Here is a 24,742-nt window from a genome sequence, read left to right as displayed (position 1 = left end):
CTTTAAATTATTTTCAAAAATGAAAATGAATAAATTCATTTAGAAATTATTATATTCCCATACTATCTTTCTATTTCCTGTATTATTACCTCATTTTAATAAATACATTTACTTTTCTCTTTATGATGGATAGTAAGAAGACAAAATTATAAATAAAATAAAGACAAAATAAAAATAAATAAATTTGAGCAGGAAAAAAAAACCAAACAAAACCATATTACAGCATTAGCAGGTTTAGGCATCTACCACACACACCTTAGTCAACATTTAGTTACTCCCAGACTCAATATCAAACCATTACAAATACTGCATTTAAAGTGCAAATGGCATTTATTAAAAATGCAATACAGACTCTGAGTCACAGGGTGCAGATGCACTACATTTCTTTGTATGCATATCCCTTCTGTTCCTTCCTGGTTTTTCTTGGATAGTAAAAAAAAAAACAGAATTCTTCGCTGCAAAAAACTAACTCAACTCAAGCACTTTTTGTAACATTTTTCAGCAGATAACACTGGACTTTCACACTTGGTTCGATTGCCTGTTCCGAACCCGAGTTGGATTGCTCCCCCCTGCCCCCTGCCCCCGATGGACTGTGTTCACATTATATATTTGTATACGAACCGCGGTACGCTTGCGTCATCAAGCTGCAGCTGGTGCGTAATCGTGTTGCTTGATAACCGCGAAATTAAAAGGCGTCAAAATTCAATGAATAGACTTGCTCGGTTCACATTTGTTCTTCCTTTTTTTAACCTTTGGTTTTGTTTTCAACATCAAGATACAGAAACACACTTGCGTCTGTCTGCCGCAAAAATACTGCGTTCAAAAGACAGCGGGCTGTCCGCCGAAGACAATTTTTGCGAAGGCAAGCAGAAATCATCTCTCTGCTTGCAGTGCGTGTGCGTCAATCCCGCTTTTCGTCAAGGTAAGTGTATACACACGCACGCACGCACGCAAAGTAAACCCTTTCCGCTCATTTTGAAAGTGTGTGAGACTGATGACCAAATTATACGTCATCAATAGCGGTTCACTTCCGCGGTTTGGTTCGATTGCGTTCATATCAGCAGCGAACCGTACTGGAGTTCACATGAACCGTACCCCAGACCACCTTTTTAAGCGGACCCGAGTACGGTTCGCGGGTGCGCACCCGAGTTCGGAAGACAGCGTTCACATCATCCAAACGAACCGAACTCTGACGTCATTCGAACCGGGGTGCGCACCAAAAGTGCTAGTGTGAAAGCCAGTAAGTGCCTTTTACTGTCTTTTGGTTTAAACATTTACTATACAAAATACTTTTTTAAAATTTGGGAAGGGAAAAACATTACACAGTGATTGAACATTTTTTGATATGTATAAAGGCAGTTGTCCTCTTGCAGTAATTTACATTGGAAATGTGAGAACATACAAAGATAAAAAAGAAGTCAAGTGTTTCAATAAGAACTAAACAAGCCCCTTGTTATTTTTTCGATTCCAAAAAGGAAACAGTGAAAATGGTTCCTTTCATCTGGCTTTCATTACATACCTTCTCCTTCTAAACAAAATGTACAAAATACTAAAAAAATATTTTTTGCATTTTGAAATACATGTGGATTTGCATTGGATTGGGAACCGAACAGTTCCAGAAACGTTTCTTGTTGAAATTATGGAATGTCATACAATGAATATTAATAAACACTGAAATTTCTCTGCTGAAGAGAAGCTTCAACATCCCACTCAAAAACATTCTCAATGACAAAAAAGTCACATTTGTAACAAACTGACACTGTAGAAACTTCTATAAAAAGAAAATAAAAATCTATGGATTGTTCACCCAAAAATGAAAATTCTGTCATTATATAATCACCCTCATGCTGCTCTAAACCGTGTAACTTTCTTCTGTGAAACACTAAAGTAGATGTTAGGCAAAATGTTCACCATTCAATTTCATTGCATCCTTTTTTCCATAAAATAAATGGTGACTGATGCTAACATTCTGCCTAACACCACCATTTGTGTTCCATAGAAGATAGAAACTCATCTGGGTACAACATGAGGGTGAGTAAATTATGACAGAATTTTCATTTTTGGGTGAACTAAATTTTCCAAAACAAAAAAAAATTTCTTATGTTGGCTCAAGGCAATGCCCTCTTAGGCTTCATGTGCTACAATTGTTTATGATGCAACTCAAGCAGGCTAGTTTGGGTCAAAGCGTGTTACACAGTAATTCCATGTTGCATTTGTGGTTCTGACACCATCAAACTCAGGACATTCTGGTCCTTTCCAAGGGTAAGTAAACATGCATTGGTCAAAAGTCAACATGGGAAGGCCCATTCAGTTGGTCTCATCCAACAAGTCATACCTGAAATTATACAAATAAAAGTAAGAAAACACTTCTATGTAATCTGCTAGAGTAGTTTACAGTGAAAAAAAGCACATCACATACCACTGTGTTACTCCTGTTTTGAGATCCAGCTGATTCAAGTCTATATGCAGCTGTAACAGAATGGCAAATAACAATCAGTACCTTTGGATATACAGATTTATTTTTATTTTAATTTACAAATTTTAGTTCTGTCTCATTTGAGTGCTAATATTTACAACTGGATCGCCTCACTGTTTGTATCACTCAGCTTGTTTGTGTTTGCAGCATTACAGAGCAAAGTATGTAAAATGTTGCAGCTTGGAATCAGAGCAAAACTTTTTGTGATTCTGATGTTTTCTCTGTCTAGTGAAATGACACATACCTTTCCAAGAATCTCTTTTTCACGACTCATGAAGGAAACACTGTTTTTGACAGACAGTTCAATGTGTCTCTTTTTAGCGTCTACAAGTGATATGTCAAAATCAAATCTGCAGAGAGAGACAGAGGTTTAACATTTGGGTCTCAGACTCCTCAAAAAGTGACAAAGGGATAATTTACCCAAAAAATGACAATTCTCCCATCATTTACTTACCCTCATGCTATCCCAGATGCGTATGACTTTCTTGATTCAGCAGAACACAAACAAAGATTTTTAGAAGAATCAGTTCACGCTGCCTCCCGTGTGACATAAGCACACTGGCATGTTCAAATGAAAGCAAAACCATTTAAGCTTGTGAACAGCGTTCTCTTGTAAACAAATAGAGCTGCACTTCTGGTTGTATGCCACCTGCCAACGCGCTTACGTCATGCGAGAGACAGCATGAAAGATTGCACATTGGAAAGCAACCAGAAATAAACAATTATAGTTAAAAGGACTTAAAAATGTATCTGTTTCTCACCCAAAGTGATCGTATCACTTTAGAAGACATTAATTTAACCATTTAAATGTAAACGTATGGATTACTTTTACTACGGCTGTTTGTGTGTTTTGGAGCTTTAAAGTGCTAATCACCATCCTCTTGCATTGTATGGACCTACAGAGCTGAGATATTCTACTAAACAAATTTGTGTTCTGCAGAAGAGAGAAAGTCATACACATCTGGGATGGCATGAGGGTGAGTAAATGATAAGAAAATTTAAATATTTGTGTGAACTAAATCTTTAATGTTTTTTCCCCACTAACCTCTCATTGAACTCAGGCTTACTGTTTTTCTTCTTAACACTGGTCTTTTTTTTGGTGTTCCGGTTCTTGTCAGGTTGAAGAATGAATGTGACGTAAGTGTCTGGGGAATCCTTAGAGTAAGATGGCAAGTTCCTGCACAAGAATACAGTATTATGAAAATGAACTGTAAAAAAAAAGAAAAGAAAAAAATAAGGCTCTTCTTTAGCCTTAAAAGGAGCATTAGTAATCTTTTTTAAATCGCACTACCGAAAGTATTCACATATTAAAAAAAGGGGCAGGCGCTATGAGGGCGGACAACCCACATATGTAGAATAAAACAGCTTTTCCTAAGCTGCTGGTATGACTGGATTCTTCATTTCAAGTGATTGTACACCATTTTTAACACATGTGTCAATAGAACTATTCATATCTTTAGGTGTAAAACTTAGTGCACCCATAAATGATACTTTGTTCTCTGGCACAGTGTAGAAATAAATAGAATATTTAATGAAAATACAGTTGATAAAATGAATCAATTCTATTGTGTTTACAATAATGATAACTTATGTTCCCCTTCTGTCACTCACTCGACATTGTGTCGATCTAGTGATACTAGGTGTCTCTCTTGAGAGCCTCGGTTACCTCTTATCTTTGAGAAAAGGCCAATGAGAATTGGCTAACAGAATTTGCATGCCCCTCCCCTGGACATACGGGTATAAAAGGAGGGAATCGTGTGTCTGTTCAGACAGATTTTTTCTTCGGAGCAGAGCAGTTGTGTTTCAGCGAGCTGAGTAAAACTCACTGCTGTTCCACTCACCTCAGCGGCTGCATTTCAGCGGCTTTTCTGTGCAGACTATGCCCGTGAGCGCTACGACAGCCCTCTAAAAGAGAATATATTTCTCTAAAAGTGTAAACACACTGACGTTGTTTGTCTTTTTAAAGACACGTCTTTTTCAAGATGCCCTTCCGTCTTTGTGTCATTCCTGGATGCGGTCGTTACCTCTCCGCTTCTGACAGCCCCAGGCGCTGCCACTCGTGTCTGGGCAGAGATCACACAGAAGCAGCTTTTGTGGACAGCTCATGTTCTCAATGCGACGTTGCGGTCGCGGCTCTCCTTCCGAGGGAAAGCCACTCTAGCCGCCCCCCGCGTTGTGCCTTCTACCCATGGGTATAGGGCCGGCGCAACAGGCACAGCGGGTGATTTTAGGATTTTAACGGGTATGGTTTCGGTGGGAAAATCCCTGCATTCCGTCTGCTCGCCGATGGCGTCCCTCTGCAGCGGTGAAACCCCAGGCAGCTCCGCCCCCAGCCCGGGCCCAGCTCTCAGCCCCAGTGTAGAACTCCCCGCAGGAAGAGGACGCCCCGTCTCTCGGACCACCTCCCGGACCCAGAAAGCTCCCAAGCGCTCCAGAGATGGGCAACCAAGGGAGAGAGACACCTGCCACTGAGCTGGTATCCAGACCACTCCATTCCCCGTTGGTGAGCCGGGTAGAGAATCTTTTGTTTCCTTTCCTTTGCTTGCCGCACCCCCAGCGGGCTGCGGTACCCATGTTGTCGCAAAGGAAGCAGTTTCCTCACTCCCTGGGTCACTTAGTCTGTGGCCACAAACACCGTTCTCACGGCGATTAGACACCGAGCACCTGCAGCTGGGCCCCCACGAACGCGGCCTTTCCGCCTTCACATGTCCAACTGCACCACACTCGCGCCTCAGGCTGGCAGGTGGAGACGAGTCCAGAGGTTGTTGCTACAGAACCTCCTCCTCAGCCACCTACCCACCCTAGGCCGGGTACACGGAGCAAGGTAAGTGCTTGGAGACTCTCCTCAGCACAACCACCTAAGGACGAAGCAACGCTCCCCGAAGTGACATCACCTGATCCCCCCGACGCGAGGCCCCACCTCCAGGTACATCACACGTGATCCCTCCAGCCAAGATGGAGAAGGGTTTCTACGGCCTTCACTCCATCGTACTCAAAAAAAGCGGCGGTTTGCGGCCAATCTTGGACCTGCGAGTTCTGAACCGGGCCTTGCACAGGCTCCCGTTCAAGATGCTGATGCAGAAACGTATTCTGACATGCGTCTGGCATCAAGATTGGTTCACGGCAGTAGACCTGAAGGATCCGTACTTTTACATCTCAATATTACCCCTTCACACCATTTCTATGGTTCGCTTTCGATGGCCATGCGTATTAGTACAAGGTCCCCCCTTCGGACTGTCCCTGTCCCCTCGCGTCTTCATGAAAGTCGCAGAGGCAGCTTTTGTCCCGTTAAGGGAAGTGGGCATTAGCATACTCAACTACCTTGATGACTGGCTAATCTTAGCGCACTCTCTACAGTTACTCTGTGCGCACAGGGACCTGGTGCTCACGCACCTCAGCTTCGGGTCAACTGGGAAAAGAGCAAGCTCTCCCCAGTTCAGAGCATCTCTTTTCTCAGCATGGAGTTAAACTCAGTCTCAATGACAGCACTCCTCACGAGCAAGCATGCACTGTCGGTGCTGAACTGCCTGTGTTCATTCAGACTGGGCACAGCGGTTCCACTGAAACAATTTCAGAAGCTCATGGGGCATATGGCATCCTCAGCGATGGTCGCGCTAGAGCCAGGGTGGCGTTCGCTCTAGTCGCATGTCGCAACTCACCCGCCATCTCCTCCTTTGGAGTCAGCAATGGCTGAGGTCGCTGCATGCCACTCATATCCTGGGCAACCTAAACATCACAGCGGATGTGCTGTCACATCAAGTAAGGCTCAGTGGAGAGTGGGGACTCCACCCTCAGGTGGTCTAGCTGATTTGGGCTCGGTTCGGCAGAGCACATGTAGATCTGTGTGCCTTCCGAGATTCCACCCACTGCCCACTCTGGTACTCTCTGACAGAAGCCCCACTCGGCACAGATGCGCTGGCACACAGCTAGCCCCAGGGGCTGCGCATTTTCCCCAGTGAGCCTACTTGCACATGCCCTTTGCAAGGTCAGGGAAGCCCCCCACTGGCCCACTCAGACTTGCCTTTCGGATCTCACGCTCCTCACGACAGCGGTACCCTCTGGCATCCACCTCCAGACCTCTGGAATCTTCACGTCTGGCCCTTGGATGGGATAAAGAAGATCTAAACGGTCTACCACCAGCCGTCATATACATGATCACTCAAGACAGAGCTCCCTCTACCAGGCAGCTTTATGCCCTAAAGTGGCGCTTATTCGCAAATTGGTGTTCTTCCCGATCTGAAGACCCACAGAGCTGTGCAGTCAGGTCAGTGCTCTCATTCCTGCAGGAGAGGCCTCCACCTTGAAGGTTTATGTAGTCGCCATAACGGCTCACCACAATGCAGTGGAAGGTAAGTCATTAGGGAAGCACGACCTGATCATCAGGTTCCTTAGAGGCACCCGGAGGCTGAACCCTCGCAGGCCATGCCTGTTCCCCTCATGGGATCTCTCTGTTGTCCTCTTGGGCCTTCAGGGAGCCCCGTTTGAGCCGCTAGACTCAAACTAAATGCCCTCTCCTTGAAGACGGCCCTCCTGATCTGCAAGCGCTCTCTGTCAGCGACACTTGCCTGGAGTTTGGTCCGGCAGAATCTCACGTCCTAAGACCCCGACCGGGCTACGTGCCCAAGGTTCCTACAACCCCGTTCAGAGGTCAGGCAGTGAACCTACAAGCACTGGCCCGGGAGGAGGCAAACCCAGCCTTAGCGTTGCTGTGTCCGATGCGTGCTTTGCACACCTATTTGGATCGCACGCAGAGCATTAGACACTCTGAGCAGCTCTTTGTCTGCTTTGGTGGACAGCAGAAAGGAACGCTGTCTCCAAATAGAGGCTTGCCCACTGGATCGTGGACACCGTTGCGTTGGCCTACCAGACCCAGGCCGTGCCCACCCCTTGCGGGTTCGAGCACACTCTACAAGGAGTGTGGCATCTTCATGAGCACTGGCCAGTGGCACCTCTGTAGCACTACATCGACACAACGTCGAGTGAGTGACAGAAGGGGAACGTCTCGGTTATTGTCATAACCTGATGGAGGGAACGAGACGTTGTGTCCCTCTTGCCACAACGCTGTACTAAGCCACTGAAAGTGCCATGACCTTACTCTCGGCTTTTCAGCTCAAAACCTGTCTGAACAGACGCGCGATTCCCTTCTTTTATACCCGTATTTCTGGGGGAGGGGCATGCAAATTCTGTTCGCCAATTCTCATTGGCCTATTCTCAAAGATATGAGGTAACCAAAGCTCTCAAGAGAGACCCCTAGTGTCACTACATCAGGGAACGGAGGTTATGACAGTAACTGAGACGATACCTACCTACAGGCATGGATGGTGATAACTAATCTGTTCTCCTCAGATGAATAAGCAATAGAGAGCTTCACCTGGGCATTCCCACTTGCACCAGCATCCTCACCTCTGCATATGCAGATATGCACACACCAACACATACAAAAACAAACAGAATGTTAGGTATTGTTTGGCTCTGCTTTTAAAACATTCTGTTGCAAGGCAAATATGGCTTTTTTGTGTCTCACCCTTGGGCGTGCACATTCCTGTGCCTGAACTCATGATTGGCTGCAGCAGCTGCCTCTCCACTGGGAATCACATGACAAACTTCTTCTGCACCATCTGTGCCATCACTACACTGCGCCAATTTACAATCTAAGAGCTGCTCAACAGGTGATAGTTAAAAGAGATTGTTATGAGTGCAGGTTATTGTTTTTTTTTATAAATTATTTAAATACAACCCCAATTCCAAAAAGTTTGAGACAGTATAAAAAATGTCACAAAAGAGTGATTTGTAAAAGTACTTTGAATTGTATAAAAAAACCTGTATAAAGACAAGGCACTTCATGTTTTACCTAATCAACAGCATTGCTTTTAAAAGATACACTTTGTTTTTTTGTTTTTTAAAATGATTCCTTCAACACATTCCAAAAAAGTTGAGACATCTGATGAGACCTGACGAGATGAAATAGCAAGGTGATCAACCAAGAGATGTTAAACAGGCGAGGTGATCATGTTATAGTATATCAGAAGCCTACAAAAAAAGTCTAGTCCCTCAAGTGCAAGGATGGGTTTAAGACTCTTCAATTTGCAAACAGATATGGCAGCGAATAATCCAACATTTTGAGAACAATGTTCCTCAAAGCCAAATTAAAAGTGTTTTGGGCATTTTACCCTATACAGTGCACAATATAGTTAAAAGATTCAAGGAATCTGGTCAAATCTCGGTACATAAAGGAATGAGACAAAACACTTCTGAATACACGTGATCTCTGATTCCTCAGGCATCACGTCTTAAAAACTGTCATTAATCTGTAATGGATATCATTACATGGGCTCAGGAATACTTCTGTAAATTTTTGTCAGTCAACACCATTCATCGCTGCATCCACAGATGCAATTTAAAGCTTCACTGTGCAAACCAGAAGCCATACATCAACACTGTCCAGAGGCGCAGCAGACTTATCTGGGCTCGGTCTCATCTAAGATGGAAAGTAGAAAAGTGAAATCATGTTTTGTGGTCCGAGTCCACATTTCAAATAGTTTTTGGAAAAAAACTCCAACTTTGTTCTCCAGGCCAAAGAGGAAAAGGACCATCCAAGCTGTTCTTAGATTAAGGTCCAAAAGCCAGTGTCTGGCATTGTATGGGGGTGTGTCAGTGCCCATGGCATGGGTAACTTGCACATCTGTGAGGGCACCATTAATACAGAAAGATATTTTGGAGTAACATATGCTGCCATCCAAACATCATTTCCAGGGACATCCCCGCATTTTCCAGTTGGACAACGCCAAACCACATACTGCCCAGATTACAACTGTATTGCTGCGAAAGCAGATAGTGTGGTTGTTCGATTGGCCTGCCTGCAGTCCTGACCTGTCTCCAAATGAGAATGTTGCAATATCGTGTGCCGCACAAAGGCCCCGTACAACTGCTTAGCTGAAGACCTGCATAATGGATGAATGGGGGAAAATTCTGCCGGCTAAACTTAACAAACTTTTGTTTTCGGTGCCAAAATACTTACAAGTGTTATTAGAAGAAATGGTGATGTTACACAGTGGTAAATACTCGACGATCCCAGCTATTTTGGAGCATTTTGCATCATGTAAATAAAATTCACAAGATAAAAAAGCATCTTCATTTTGGTTTTTTGCATACTGTCCCAACTTTTGTGGAATTGAGGTTGTACAATTCATTGTATGTGATTATATACATTGTGTGTGTGTGTGTGTGTGTGTGTGTGTGTAGTGTGTATATATATATATATATATATATAAGTCTGAACATGGATGCGGGAATTTGTTCCCATTCAGACACAAGAGCATTAGTGAGGTCAACCACTGATGTTGGGCGATGGGGCAAGCTCACAGTCAGTATTTCCATATATGTGTGGCCCTGTAGTGTATTTCATTTCAGAAGACTAATTAAGATATTTGTGTCTTTCTGCTCAACGCATGTTCAATATGAGTGTGATCTTTAACCTTAACTTCAGCTCTCAGCAGGATCTGACTCTCAGGCATGGCTCCATCCAGATTGAACCAGCGGTCCAGCAGCAGATCTTTCTCAACCAGCAGCTCCCTCACAGGAAACACAAGAGCACCCAGAGCCTGACCCCAGCTGTGAGAGAGCTGCACACACACACACCAAATTATTATAAAAACACATAATACACACCAGAGCAGAGAACAAAAGTTTGCATACAGCAAATAAAATAAAAATTCTTAATAAGTATTTAGTCTTTTACTGAAAAATATCACTCAAACAAGACACATTTATAAGAGAAGTAAAAATGTGTGAGATAATAAAAGTTTAGAAATCAGAGAAAAAATATATTTGATATTTTTTCAATTTTAATATCTACATATTTTATGAAATATTTATTTTCCCCAAAATGTTTGTCAGTGGGGTAAGAAAAAATGTACTGGAGGTGTTTAGATATTCTACAGTAAAACAAAACAAAAATACTAATTAAGAACTTTTTTTTTTGCTGTACATCAATAGTGCCAATCACTTTTTCAGGGGTATTATTAAGTAAGATAAATGTAATTATTGCAATCTTTTTCATTTTGTAAAATGTTTTGCCATCAAATCAAGCATTGATAGTATGTAAAATAAATTCTCTCACTTTGACAATAAGTGTGTCTTCTCTTGGATCACGAATCAGGAAATGAAAAGCTTCATCCCAATGTGGAGAAGTCGAGCGTGTGCAAACCTAGTGGGAAAAAAACAGTCGTATTCTGTGAGTCTTTGACATCCTAATAACGTCAGCATAAATGTCTTCAGATTTGAGTCTTACTTTTGTCCGATAGGATACATTTTTGATTGACAGTTCTGCTCCTGCTTTCGGCTCTTTGCCGCTCTTCTTCAACTGTGGACATTATTATAATTTCAATAATATGTACAGCTAACATTTTCAAAAGTCAACCTCACTACCAGTAATTAAATATCAAGCAGAGAAAGAAAATAAATAAAGAAAATAAAATGAAACTTACAGGTAGACCATGTGCTCTCTCAACATACACAAACAGCATTGCAGCAGAGGGAAATGTTTTATTCAGGTAAGACTGCTGAGAGTTGTAATGCAGAATCTGGATACCGAGCAGCAAACACACAAAATTAATCAACAGCATTAACATAATATAAATTCATTCAGATTAGTTACAATGCTAGATATAACTTGTTACCTGTTCAAGTCTGGTGGCAACTGACACTTTAGGCAGCCATTCCATCACCAGATGAAGACGTCCAGACTTCACATCATTCAGAGTATACCACTGCACCAGGAACCAAGAATAAATAAAAGTACAGGTATAAGTAGCTATTCAAGGTATAAATAGAAAACATTTTAAGGTAAGATCTGTAATTTCCACACTGTTAGCACCACCAAAGAGAGAATCATTTAAAAAAAACTGTTTCCTGAACAATTTTCCTGTTTTTCATTGGTCAACCAAACAGATAGTTCCACCCCAATGTTGCTATGGTTGTAATGCTCAAACAAATGCATTTAAATATCTTGATAGAGCAATGTTTTGATCAATGTTTTTGTCTCCTTAAGATGATTCACTTATAATGCATTCCTCTTTTGTAAGTTGCTTTAGATAAAAGCGTCTGACAAATTAATAAATGTAAATCTACAGTGCCACAGATCCACAGTGTTTACACTTTTTGGCAAAATCAAATGGCTTTCCAAGTTATTAAACGTATCTGCATATGGGACAGGAGAAACATTTTTAATACAGAAAAAAAAATACCCACTTTAGCTTTAAGAATGTTACATTTAAAAAAAAAAAAAAAAGAGCTTGCATATTTATATGACATTGACTCACCTGGTCATTAAACTGAGCACTAATGAGCTCTCTGAGGCTCACTTTGACTCTGCAACCACATAACAAATGCACACAAAAAAAAATCACAACGGGAACAATACTGACATTAATCAACAGAACTGAAGTGTTGGGACTCTATATGCACTTGCAAAAACATGATGACAATATGAGATGCTACAATAAATATACGCCATAAAGTAGGGGAGACAAATTTCAAGCCTTACCTGCCAAGGAAGTCGTCCTGATCAATGTCTTTATCATACAGCTCAAACTCCACCTCTTGACCTGGGAGCTGGGTCAAAATCACCTACAGTGGATGCAAGCAACATGCATTACATACAGTATAAATATTAATCAGCAATGCAGAACCTCAAGAGAGAAATTTGTTATATGTTTGAATATGCAACACTATACAACTTAATGCCAACACAATACAACCTACTGTATATTTTATATATATTAGTTTTATTGTATACTATCTATTCTGTATTGTGTGTATTTTAATCTGTACATTGTATATTATTATTTGTACATTGTGTTGTGTGTACTTATGTTTATAATAGTTTGGTAAATTGTGTTTATGTTAATAAACTTATGTTGAGTTGTGTTAATCTAATGTTTATTGTAGATTGGTACTGTATATGTCTCATCACTGTCATGACAGCTATGTTGCTCGGAACTGCACCAAAGATTTTCACCCACTATTGCACTTGTGTATATGGCTGAGTGACAATAAAGTGATTTGATTTGCCTGCAGCAGTGGAGTAATGCAGTAACCAAAAATGTATCTAGACAAGAAAGAGTCCTTCCATTTGGAGAAATTATTAATGTCCCTCTATGTCTCAAGCAAAACAAATCAGCAAATTTACCTCATAAAGTTCATTCCAGACAGGGTTGAGGTTCTCTTTGATGACCTGACTCTTGAAAGCCAATCCTCCTACCCGGATCTTCACATAAGGGTCACTCTTTCCCTTCATCATGCCACCCATTAGACTGTCCTTAGCAATGAGACTTTGGGCCTCTACCAGGTGGATCCGCAAAACACCCTAATAGTTGCATCATCAGTTAGCACTTTGTTTTTTGTTTTTTTCAAATGAGATTGGATTAGACCGCACCTCTTGACAGGCTCACCTCAGAGGCAAAGCTGCTGTCTGGGCTGGTGTGCTCGGGACGTTTGGAGGTGGGGGTTACTTTTGTTGCCCCTGGAGACACCTCAGATTCAGTATCCCCCTCTCCTGGTATTGGAGGTACAGGTGTGGTTGGGATTGCTTCCTCATTCAGCCACAACAACTGAAATGTAACAGAAACTCTTAAATTCACTGGAGAACATCACAAACAATAACAAACTGTACTGCAAATAATTTTCAGTATTTTTTATATGCATTATGAAAAAAAAAATCTAAATTTACGTGAGAAGCAAAATTGTGTGAGATAATAAGACTTGTTTTCAAGAGCCTTGGATTAAGTTTATTTTTCTTACTCTTTTGGCAAATTTCTTTTTCTTGTTTTAAGTACGAAATTTACCAAATTTAGTGAGCTTTATTCTTTCAACAAACCAAAAAAAATTATGTAGATGTATGTATAATAATTTTTACTGGAAATCCAGACAACAATTCTGTTTAAGAAAAAAATGTTTTGCCGTGTGCTTGTTTTAAAGCTTCTGTATCCGTAATGATCTCGACTGTTGATGAGCTTTCATGTTGCATATTATAACAAGATCAATCAATCTTAGTTTACCCTCAACAGAAATGTCATATAGATGCGGCTGGCCGGTCCAGACTTTTCCAACTGAAACCACTGATCCATGCTAAGCTCAGTGCTGGAGAGAAGACGGGAGAGGGGGACAGACAGACAGCCCAGAGTCAAAGCCCTGTCATCATCTTTCACCTGGAACATATGGAAGAGGTAAACCGATCAAATGGTGTTGAAATAATACTATATACAGTGATACCATATCATTTATTGAAGTAGCATTATAGAAATATGACATCAGGATTTAATTCTAACACTAAAATATATCACCCTGAGTATACCTGGATGTCGATATCTTGTTTTCGAGGGTCCTGAATAAAAAATGTAAAGGCATCCTCCCACACCGGATTATTAGTCCCATACACCGTCTTCATTAATAATTCCACATGCAGGAGAAGATGGAAGGCATGTGAGAACATAAATTAGAGGGACTCCAAGGAACATCAATAAGCTATAAACTTTACATGTAATGAACTGTATAATAAAAGTGATGAAATCATACCCTGCTCTCTTTGGTCGTATCCTGCACAGAAACCTGTACCATGGGACTGGGGTCCTTATTACCTTTCTTAAACTGCACAAAAACATCCCATTGATTAACTTTTAAACTTAACGCAATCTGTATAACAAAGGGGACTTCTTGGGAGGAAGTCTCTTGCCACAACTGTGAGATGCAATATACAAATAACACAAAATTACACTGAAAATATGATAAATAAATGTCAGAATTACAAGAACACCACTGGAAATGTATACAACATCAAAGCTGCAATAAAGTTTTCAGGGGCACTGTTAGTGCTGAGGAGGGGTCAGGAACAGATAACATTTCTCATTTTGATGTTGTTTCATACTTACGTGAAATAAATGAGACATACAGTATAAGGCAATAGTCACAACATTCAAGCACTGTTAGTTTATCTATATTATATCCATAGTGGCTTGTTTTCTCAGCTGGAGGCCCCTGAAATTTAGAAGCCATAATTGGGCCGTAATATGCCCTTGAATATAAACATAGACTTTCATAAAAGAGCAAGCATGCTTTAAGACACAAACTTACAGGTAGATCTTGGGCCCGGTCCAGGTACACAGTCAGAATGGCAGCAGATGGGGGATATGCTGTTTTACTGGAAATCGTAATGTTTTCATTCCTCTGCAACACCTATAGGCATTAAGTGTTCAGTATGTAATTAGGGTGTCAAGATACATAGTGTTTTATTGTCTGCCATGTAAGAACTTTACCTCAGTCAGGTGCTCTGCAGAGGGCAACAGAGAGAGCCATTCCAGCCTGAGATGAACCTGACCTGATTTTGCATCCTTCAGTGTGTACCACTAATAAACAGGAAATGGGTGGTGATATCATATGCTTCTATAAATGTCATAGAGAGTCATAACAACATAGAAGAATGGAATGGTTTACTGATATGAACACGTCAAAGAACAAATCACTATGCAGGTTAGAATAAAAGTGGAGAGGAATCAGAATATAAAAGAACATAAGAGGTAGTACCTCATCCAAAATGATGGCTTTCTTTACAATACCTAAATCCAGCTTCAACCTGAAAAAGATTGAGAAAAAGAGATCTTAAAAGGAGAGAGATAAAAAGGCTTTGACAAAAGAATATTTGGCCATTACTTCTCAATAAAGATGGATCCTACACATTGGAGACACATTATTCTGTTTTTGATGACACTAAGGTAAAGTCAGGTAAAGTCAAGCCAAGTGTATGACCCCACTTGTGTCAAAACTACCAACAGCTTATTACACAGCTCTCTGGAATACTCGATTCTGATTGGTCAAATGTGCCATGCAGCAGTCAAACATTTCTGAATAATGACCATACATACAGTGATAAAGTGATGTTTCACTGCTCATTTGGGTATTGCGAGTCATCTTTACATCTCGGATCGCACTGCGAACTCCACAATAAGCTAATAAAAATCTCAAATCCATGTTTCATGTTCATTTATTTCTTTATTTGGCCAGTTGTATTGTAATAAGCAGGATAATGACCATTTAAATGGTTATTTTGGCAATGTAAACACCAGCAGAACTCTGAAACAAACCAGAGGTTGAATTCAGCTGTTTCTGGAATCTGTGGTCTCTTCCTTCTCACAGAATAGACCTTTATTACAGACTGTGTGTCGTCACATGTGTGTGAATGGGTGATTGGGACACAGTGTAAAGTGCTTTGGTAACCTCTAAGGTTATAAAAGCACTATTTAAGTGTAGACCATTTACCATTTACTATTTAAACCCAATCTTGGTTGTAATGTTTTCACTATTGCAGCATGTTAATCTAGCATTTATATTTTAAATATTATATACTTTTGTGATGTACCTCGGTCTTTTCTAATGCTCTCTACTGTGCTTTATAGTACTTTATACAGTATATTCTTGCATTTAAACAAATGATAGCTATACTACACATAGTGCTGCCAACTCACATACATACTCCACTTTAATATCATCAAATGAATAAATTGGTTTAGCCTATATCACATATGTATTGGCATTATGGCCATCAGCCTCCCTGCATTCAAGTCTTCGGTTTTGCATCGGCCACTGAAAAATCCATATCAGTTAATCAGTAGTTATTATTAGCACTCTTCATCAGGTTGTTGGTTTGAAATACCAATAGTTTTACATACAAACGTAAACGTCAAATGAATGCAACATAGTTAACACTAAATATCAATATAAAGTTTCTCTTTCAGAGAATAATACCTTCCAAGAAAGTCATCCTGGTCAGGGTCTTTATCAAACACCTCCAGCTCGAGCTCCTGACCAGGCACTTCATGAACGATAACCTAACAAACCCACACACACACACAAACACATGTGATAAGTAGCATTGAGACATGCTGACATACAGAAATAAAGTTGCACAATTATTTTATCAATTAGAACACATAATCTTGCACAGATGTTGTTCTGTGTTTGTGCTTCTGCTTATAGCTCATCTGATCTCAGCACATGATAGTCACATCCTGTAAATTCACACTTAGTTTTTTTCTTGCTGGTTATCAGTAGTTACAAGAGTTAGAACAGAGTAAACACCAACATGGTGTGAGTAGCTCTAAAACCACAGCTTCCCTTTCCTCAGAAATGACACTACCAGCACAAACTACTAGCAACTACACACAGCACTCTAACCACATGTTTACCACACACACACACACACACACATCTGCCTCACTCTGACCTCATACATCTCCCTCCACTGAGGATTGAGGTTGTTGTCCACATGGTGGGAGGTGAAAATTTGTGTGCCCACCCGCAGCACTGCATACGGGTCTGATTTCCCAGATATAATGCCTTTCACATAGTTATCTTTAGTAGCTAGGTTTTCTGCCTCCAGCAAGTGAATACGCACTATACCCTATGGAAACAGAAAACAACAAATGAAGCCATATGAGCAGAGATCAGGAGGTACATTTAATCAGCATTTGTAAAATTAAAGAAGTTACAATGAGGACACACCCTTGCAATTCAACAATATGAAGCAGCTACAATGGACAAGAATGCATGATGAAACAATGGAGTATTAAAGTATATTAAATGGATCACAAATACTTGAGATGCTTTGGTGTATTGTACATAGTTAAATACTCCAATAAAACACAGTTACCCGTGGAAGAGGGGAACGGAGCTGTGCTACGTGCAGGTTGGCCACCAAAGGTACAGTGAGACGATTGGGGAGAACCAGGAAAGAGGCGATTGCATCCATTATCATAGTGTCCGATATGGCACTGAAAATGAATGCAAGGGGTTGTGGTTCGTACAGAGAAAATGGGACAACACACAAGCACAAAAAATACATCTAAACTATTTGACACCATGAAAACCCTTATTTAAAGGAATAGTTCACCCAAAAATTCTCATTCGCTCATCATTGCTCACCCTTATCTTGTCTTAAACTCGTATGACATTCTTTCTTCCATGAGGACACAAACAAAGATATTTCAATGGAGATATGATGTCTGTTTGTTCATACAGTGCAGGTGAATGGTGACCAAATTTTCCAGCTCCAAAAAGCACTTAAAGGTAGTCCATAAGACTCCAGTGGTTTAATCCATGTCTTCTGAAGCGATCCAATCGGTTTGCGGGTAAGAACAGACCAAAATGTAACTCTTTTTCAATGTAGATCTTGCAATTGCAGTCAATTGCAGTCTCCAGGCATGATTATGATTTCAAGCTCAATTACACTTCTTGGTGCTTGACGCATGCGCAGAGCACTAGATGGCGCTAGGAAGTGTAATCGAGTGTCTGTTCTTACCCACAATTTATTGGATTGCTTCAGAAGATATTGATTAAACCACTGGAGTCGTATGGATTACCTTTATTTTTCCTTTATATCCTTTTTGGAACTTGAAAAGTTGGTCACCATTCACTTGCATTATATGAACAAACAGACATCATATCCCCACATCTTCGTTTGTGTTCTACGGAAGACAGGAAGTCATTTAAGTTTGAGACGACATAAAGGTGAGTAAATGATGAGCGAATTATCATTTTTGGGTGAACTACCTTTAATAGCTTTGGGATTTTAAAAATGGGTTAAGATGTGATAATTATGTATCTAATGGGACAAGGAAACAGTGATTACTGTCTGCAGGTTTCCCTAGTTTGTTTAAACAGAGGGAAGCTCAGCAGACTTTGAATAATCAGGCCATTGCTCCACTGATTATCAACGAATGAAGTACTGTATATGAGGAAAGAGTTGTGCATCCAATTAAAGAGAACTATAGAGAACAATCAAACAAGCCACTCACTTTAAACCAGGTATGTCTAATAAATTGGTCAGGCCAGTCCAGTTGATGTCCAGCTTCTAAGCAGGTATAGAAATGAGATTGAAGAGCAAAAAAGACAATAGGGGGGGGGGGGGCATTCATTATGGTAGTTAATAGTTAAATGGTGGACTAACAGGTCTGCGAATAAAGAACATGGTGATCGCTCCAACGAGAGGAATATCTCCAATTAGGGGTTCCAAGATCACCCTCAACTTCCCATGGAGCTAGATAGGGCAAAACAGGGTGGTTTCAGTGACTTTTATGGGTTATCGTGATATTTTTATGTGTCTCATTGTGTACTTCCATACCTGAATACCCTTCACTCCAGCTTTACAGAAGTACTTCTTCACTTCAGCGTTTATCTCCACATCTCCAGCATAGCTGCATACAATAAAACCCAAAATGATAAGCTCACACATTTCCAAAGAACTGGACATATGTGTCTAACATATTTTGAATTTCAAATTTGAATAGATTAAGATGGAACTAAAAAGATTGAAATATAGCTGTATGCCAGTGGTGCTACCTGATATAAAGATCCAGTATCACTTGACGCTTATCATGCTCAGTGTAGGCCTTTACCCCAACTACCTTCATAGCCTGTTAAAATATAAAATACAATTTTAAAATTTGCTCAAATTCCTTAGCACAGAAGCAAACAAACAGCTTAGTAAGTAGTCTGCATTGTCATTCACAGATAATATCTCTGGCGAGCAGACGTTTATGATCTAATGTAAATATGAGAAACATATGTAAATGACAGTCTTTTATCAGGAACAGATTTATGTACCCTGTCTCCCAAGTCAACTTTGGTGAAGCTTAGTGTTTGTAGATGAGTGCTGGTGGTTCGGATCAAAGGAGCAATGGTCTCCACTAGAAGCTTCTCCAAATACTGTCCAATGAATGGCCAGGCCTGCTGCAATATCTGTGAGACAGATTACATCTGGTTGAGACTCAATACATTCCTGCTCCTAACAAAGTAATATAAAAATGTAGTGGCAAATAATTTCCTTGAGATAAACAAAAGACAAGCCAACAACCCCTGCTGTGACCACCTACGGCTCTACACAGGCTTGAAATGATACACATTTATTGTGGAGTCTAATTTGATAGTCAAACCTCAAACTGAAACCAAAAACACTCAACAGGAGCAAAACCCTATAGTGCACTTCCTTTTTTGACCAGAACTTTAAAGTTAAGCCTGGTGTGCAAGAATTTTCTCAAGAATGATCTATAAAATGTAATTCCTGTGCAGGGCTGGACTGGTAATCTGGCATACCGGGTATTTTCCCGGTGGGCCGATGCACTTTTTTCAGCCGATGAGGGGTGGAATGTCTATTGGGAGAACCGAGCGGGCCGGTGTTTCGCCTGCGAAACGTGCCGAATGGGCCAACGAATGAGCTGCCGCGTTATGCAGAACAGACTACAAAACGCCACCGCAATATGCACTATCGCAATACCCCCACGCTCAACAGTTGGGCCAGTTGCCATGTAAAATCCTGGGCCGATTTCTCTTCCCAGTCCTGCCCTGTTCCTGTGGTACTCTGAAAGACTCTAACATGTGAGCAGACTAATGGAATCTAAAAGGCAGAATTAAATCTTTGTGCTCTAAAAGCAGAAGAAATGATGTAATTTGCAATGAGCTGTTATCAATGAAGGCTGTGACTGGGTAAAAAATCATGTGGCAATGAATCTGGAACCTGAAGGCTTTCGCAAGTTGAGGCAACATGAAGTGTTCATAAACTGTGATAAACCCTTTGGCCTTTAGTTTCATGAAAAAATTATAGGAACAAAATGAACAAGTTAAAACCAGTTTCCAGCATTTAAAAATAATGTTTTAACTCAGTTGAAATAACTTTGTTCCGGTTTTTGGTTATTTTCTACAAAAAATGTAGTCCGTTTTCAGTTTTCGTTCCCAGAACTGTTTTAAGTCCCTGGTTCCACCCCAATTTAACCCCTGTGTAAATATATTACTTTTTTCTCCAAAAGATTTTAGCCTGCAATTATTCATGTAGTCACACTACACAATCACACTTTAATAAGTGTAACTTATTAAATATTATGTGAAGATTGGAATGCTGCCAAACTGTTTGACCGTTTATCTTCAGGGACTGGAATTGAAAACATACATGTTGTGGCCTCGGGGATGCAGAACAGAAACAATGAAAACAAGTGGATCCAGTCACATGAGCATTTGTGTATATAAACAAACAGACTAATACCTTGTTCATCCACTCAACCTTTTCCACGTCGGGGAAGCTCACCTGTGGAAAAAAAACAAAAAAACAGTACACTTTGACTTTCGACATCAACACACATCGCACGTCATTGTTACATGCTGGATGCAGGTAGAGGTCATTATGTACACCAGGCAAATCATGTGATAGTCACTATGAGCTATGCCAGTTTTTCTTAGAATTCATTTACACAGAGGTCACGTGACAATGCGAAGAGAGTGGTCGTTTGAGCGACGATCTCTGTGCACTTTGCTCATTTTTTAAATTATTTTCATGTTATAATCCGGTGAAATTCGATACACCCAGTTACAAATTTGCTCTTAGAGGTAAACATGGCAAAGATGTCAAAATCCTCAGGCTCTGGAGACATTAAAAGATGTGCTCAATATGAAACCTCTAAAACCTCTGGCCGGGGAAATTCAGTGTCAACTGTCCAACCATGCTGGATGCTGATTTGGAGGATCTTGCTGTAATACATCGATCAATTATGGCAATATTTTGAAACAAAATTATCTGAGTTGGTTACAAGAGTGGCAGATGTTGAGATATGGGTCGATTATCTGGAGTCATTGATAAGAGAATTATCTGCTAATCCGCTCATGACCAAAATAGACCTGTAAGATTTGGAAAATAGGAGAAGGAACAACGTACGGATTGTAGGAATTCCTGAGCATGAAGGCAGAGATATGGTGAAATTCCTGGATGAGCTCTTCCCGAGTCTGCTCGACATAAGCTGGAAATCGAGTGAGCTCGCAGATCTCCTGAGGGAGACAGGCCCCGATCAATTCTCTGGCCAAATTTCTGAGATCATCCGATAAAGATCTTGTAATTTTTTTATGAATTTGAATTATTCGTTAGGGCTGGGTATCGATTAGATTCAATTCTGATTCCGTTATGTTTTGATTCTATTCAATTTTGATTAATTTGGGCATATTTCCATTTTAATGTCCATTTTGCTTACATATGAAAGAAGTTCTCTCTCAGCTAGCCTTCTAACTTAGTACATTATGAAATTATACATTTTAAAAATGAACAACAGGACTAAAACTATATGCAGTTTATTAATTTTACAGATATAACAATTAACACACCCAAAATTAAAGTAAACTTTAAAGTAAAAGTAAAAGATCAGTCTAGGGATTTTGAGAATTAATATTGGGATCGTTCAAATTAAATTTGCAATTAATCTGAAAAAACATTTTAACAAGCACAATTATTTGTATTATTAAAACAGAATAAATGTCCTCTCAAAAAAATTATCACTCCAGTTTTAAGCATTAATAAATTAGGTGTATAAATACAGACCATCAGACCATAAGTCATAGGCATTTAGCCAAATACCATGTTTACATTCCTAAATTGTAACAGGATGTGGATACATTTATACAAAAAACAGTCATCAGTAATACAAGGCCTCTATGTACAAGCTACTGAGATGAAAGTTGACTAACTTCATCCTTGAGCACTGGTCATACTTTTACAAACAGTCTTGCAACTTTTTAATGTTTTCCATTCTCTTCCAACCAAATGATTGCTTTAAATGGTACATTTTGGCATTTCGTTGCCTGTGACTCAGTCCCCTGAGACTGGACACTTTAATGTCCAAAAATAGCCAGGGCTGGACAGACTGTGGAATGTAATGCTGTTAATGGGATGGGGGAAGAAAAAAGGAAGAAGTTAAACATAAACTATGTCAGAAAGTGTGCAGGATGCTTATGACTAATGCATTATTATGTATGATTAGAATCAGAGACTAAACATTTAATGTTTTTCATTTCGGTTCATTCTGAGCAAAAACTTTATTTTTTCGTTCCAGTTCAGAAGTTCCGTTGCCTCCTTTCTAAACGGTTACTGGTTAGAACAAAATAAAAATTAAAACGACCATTGTCTATGCTAATTGGTGGGTGAAATACCAATTGCAGTGTTGCCAGATCTAGTATAATTTTATTTACATATCTGATTCTGAGTCAAAACCTGTATCAAATCTGTATTAATGCATCATATCTAACAATAATTCAGTGAAGACTTGAAACTTTTTACAGCCAATAATGTTTTCCTTGTATCTGGATTAGCTGTGCATGTATATGTAGTAATTATACATAGTTGTTAAAAAGGTCTTCATTCACAGAATGCAACATCCACAACGGGCAATTAGGCAAAGAAATGTGTGATGCATCAGTTTCCTTTAGGATCAAAGCATATGTTTCTTTTTTCAGGCAACATGAAGTGGTGTTGTTCCAAAAATGTTAAACCCTAAACCCTTTGGCCTTTAGTTTGATCACAAAATTATCAGAACAAAATTGACTTATGGTTATAACCATTCCAGCATTTAAAAATAACATTTTGAAACAGAACAAAACTGAAACAGTTTTCAGTTACGTTCTGCTAAATATTTTGTTCATTTTCAGTTTTCGTTCCTTGATCCATTTTTAGTCCCTGATTAGAATACAAATAGAAGGTAATTGGCAGAGTTAACTGAAAAGTAGCAGTCTCACACACCTCTAAAAAGCATGATAATGCAGAACAGCATTGGGCATCATTTCACGTGCATTATGCAGTCCAAAAACAGTGAGTTCACTGTTAACAACTGAACAAATATTTTGTATCCAATAGCCTACTGATGATAATAGCTCCATAACAACCGTAGAAATATACAAGTTGAAATTCTATTGAGATATTAATGAGCCATAACATTGTATTTTTTTAATTATGATGCCATGAGAACACGTTGCCATCTGTCCTCTCACATAAGCGGATATTGACACTTTCATGCGTATATGCCCGACAAGACAGCCACATATGGCAAGTATACAGGAAGCGTGGGGTGAAAATTAGTATCTGGACAAACTGACAGCTGGAATGCCATGGATCTGCAAAGTTGACATTGCTGCACATGGAGGATTTTTTTATTATTATTTTTTAATTTTTTATGAGAAATCTTTGAAGTAGTTTAACAACCAGAATGATGCCCAGTAAAGATAGCTATTGAAAAAGCCTCTTACCCATGCCGGTAAATCCCGTTTACTTCTAAACACCCGTGTAGTCGTGACATCCTGCTCATTCTCCACAAAATACAACGCGCTTTGCAGTCGCGCTTGCTTTCCATCGCGGCCGTGTTTCCATCCCGTATACACCATGAGACCGAGCAAAACTAAGCTGATGCTGAATCCAAAATAACCGGCCAGATAGACTGGCAGTAAGGCACCGAGGCACTTTCCAAATGACCACAGAACGGACACGGCGTGTTTTAGAGAATCATGAGGCTGCGCGTCTTCACGTAGGGCCGAGTCCGCAGCCTCCCGAGCGGCACCCGCACTCGCCCGTGCCGCATCCTCAGATGGCATCGGAGGTTTCTGCATCAAATCCTTTCTTTTCTGAGAAGTTACGCGCTATGCACCACAAACTAACTCGATACTGCTAGTCAACGGATGAGTGCTACACATTTAGGCTACCATTCAAATGGAATAGGCAATGCCTCATAATTCGTTTACTGAAATGCGTCGGTGCGCACTACGTCCTCTCTCCTGCAGTGAAAAGTTGAGCATTTCTAGTTTGCTTAAAAGGTCGTGTAGGGGCGTGTATTTTTTAGGTTACAGCCCATGGTAAAAACCGGGTGTGGTGTTGGTCTGTGGGACCATCAACCGCCGATTGCAGAAGACCGTTACTGATGCGACTGATGCTTTTTGAGCAGTGCAGAGAAGGCGCTCAGTAAAATGAAAAGAAAATGTAAAAAAAAAAAAGTAAATTGGTATAAAAATGTGTATTGTGCATGAATAATATTTATCAATAAGTTTACAGCAAAAATAAAATATCATGAAGTACCGCCTTTAATTGGTGCATCACCCATTAAAGCTTTTAAAATCAACAACTTTGTAAGGAAACTCTGTTTAAGGTAGTAGTGCAATAGGGCTACAAACGAACATTTTGGCCAATCAGATGCGCTCAGAACTGAAGACAAACTCATCACCATAGCATCCAGCGCAGTCAAGGTTGTGTTGCCGCGCAACAATTCCAACATTTTATATGATTCTGGACCTTATTCACAGCGCTATATTTGATCGTATTTTAGTACGATATAAAGCTGTACAAAGCGCCTTGATCACATCTGATTTCCTAGAACCCATGTTGTCTCGAGTTAAATAAAAAATGTCAATGTTTTGTTCTCG

At 40.1% G+C, this 24,742-nt stretch overlaps 1 protein-coding gene across 1 annotated transcript; it reads right to left on the bottom strand.

The window, feature by feature from the left end:
- Positions 1-325: 325 nt before the first annotated feature.
- Positions 326-24,088, bottom strand: LOC127629099 (extended synaptotagmin-1-like). Its single transcript, XM_052106158.1, has 31 exons — positions 23,579-24,088; positions 20,562-20,603; positions 19,130-19,264; positions 18,866-18,939; positions 18,648-18,720; positions 18,474-18,563; positions 18,322-18,377; positions 17,178-17,298; positions 16,752-16,928; positions 16,274-16,356; positions 15,056-15,104; positions 14,788-14,877; positions 14,606-14,707; positions 14,051-14,122; positions 13,830-13,916; positions 13,534-13,683; positions 12,928-13,086; positions 12,666-12,842; positions 12,021-12,103; positions 11,797-11,845; positions 11,155-11,244; positions 10,963-11,058; positions 10,767-10,838; positions 10,596-10,682; positions 9,952-10,098; positions 8,001-8,134; positions 7,783-7,881; positions 3,522-3,653; positions 2,721-2,826; positions 2,420-2,469; positions 326-2,335 (listed from the first exon to the last, which is right to left on the bottom strand). The coding sequence occupies exons 1-31, from the start codon at positions 23,933-23,935 to the stop codon at positions 2,308-2,310; spliced, it is 3,267 nt and encodes a 1,088-aa protein (XP_051962118.1). The 5' UTR covers positions 23,936-24,088; the 3' UTR covers positions 326-2,307.
- Positions 24,089-24,742: the final 654 nt, after the last annotated feature.

The sequence above is a fragment of the Xyrauchen texanus genome, chromosome 35 (genome assembly GCF_025860055.1).
Source record: "Xyrauchen texanus isolate HMW12.3.18 chromosome 35, RBS_HiC_50CHRs, whole genome shotgun sequence".
Classification (NCBI taxonomy): Eukaryota; Metazoa; Chordata; class Actinopteri; order Cypriniformes; family Catostomidae; genus Xyrauchen; species Xyrauchen texanus.
Note: the sequence above shows the minus strand (reverse complement) of the source record. Positions and strands in the feature narration are given on the sequence as shown.

What these genes read in the sequence shown, in the direction of transcription:
- LOC127629099 (XM_052106158.1), bottom strand. Translation starts at nt 23,935, where the DNA reads ATGCAGAAACCTCCGATGCCATCTGAGGATGCGGCACGGGCGAGTGCG. An exon ending in AAGTTGACTTGGGAGACAGG is followed by an intron (nt 18,940 to 19,129) that starts GTACATAAATCT and finishes ATATTTTAACAG; the next exon opens with GCTATGAAGGTAGTTGGGGT. An exon ending in CAGGATGACTTTCTTGGAAG is followed by an intron (nt 15,105 to 16,273) that starts GTATTATTCTCT and finishes AATCTTTTTCAG; the next exon opens with GTTGAAGCTGGATTTAGGTA.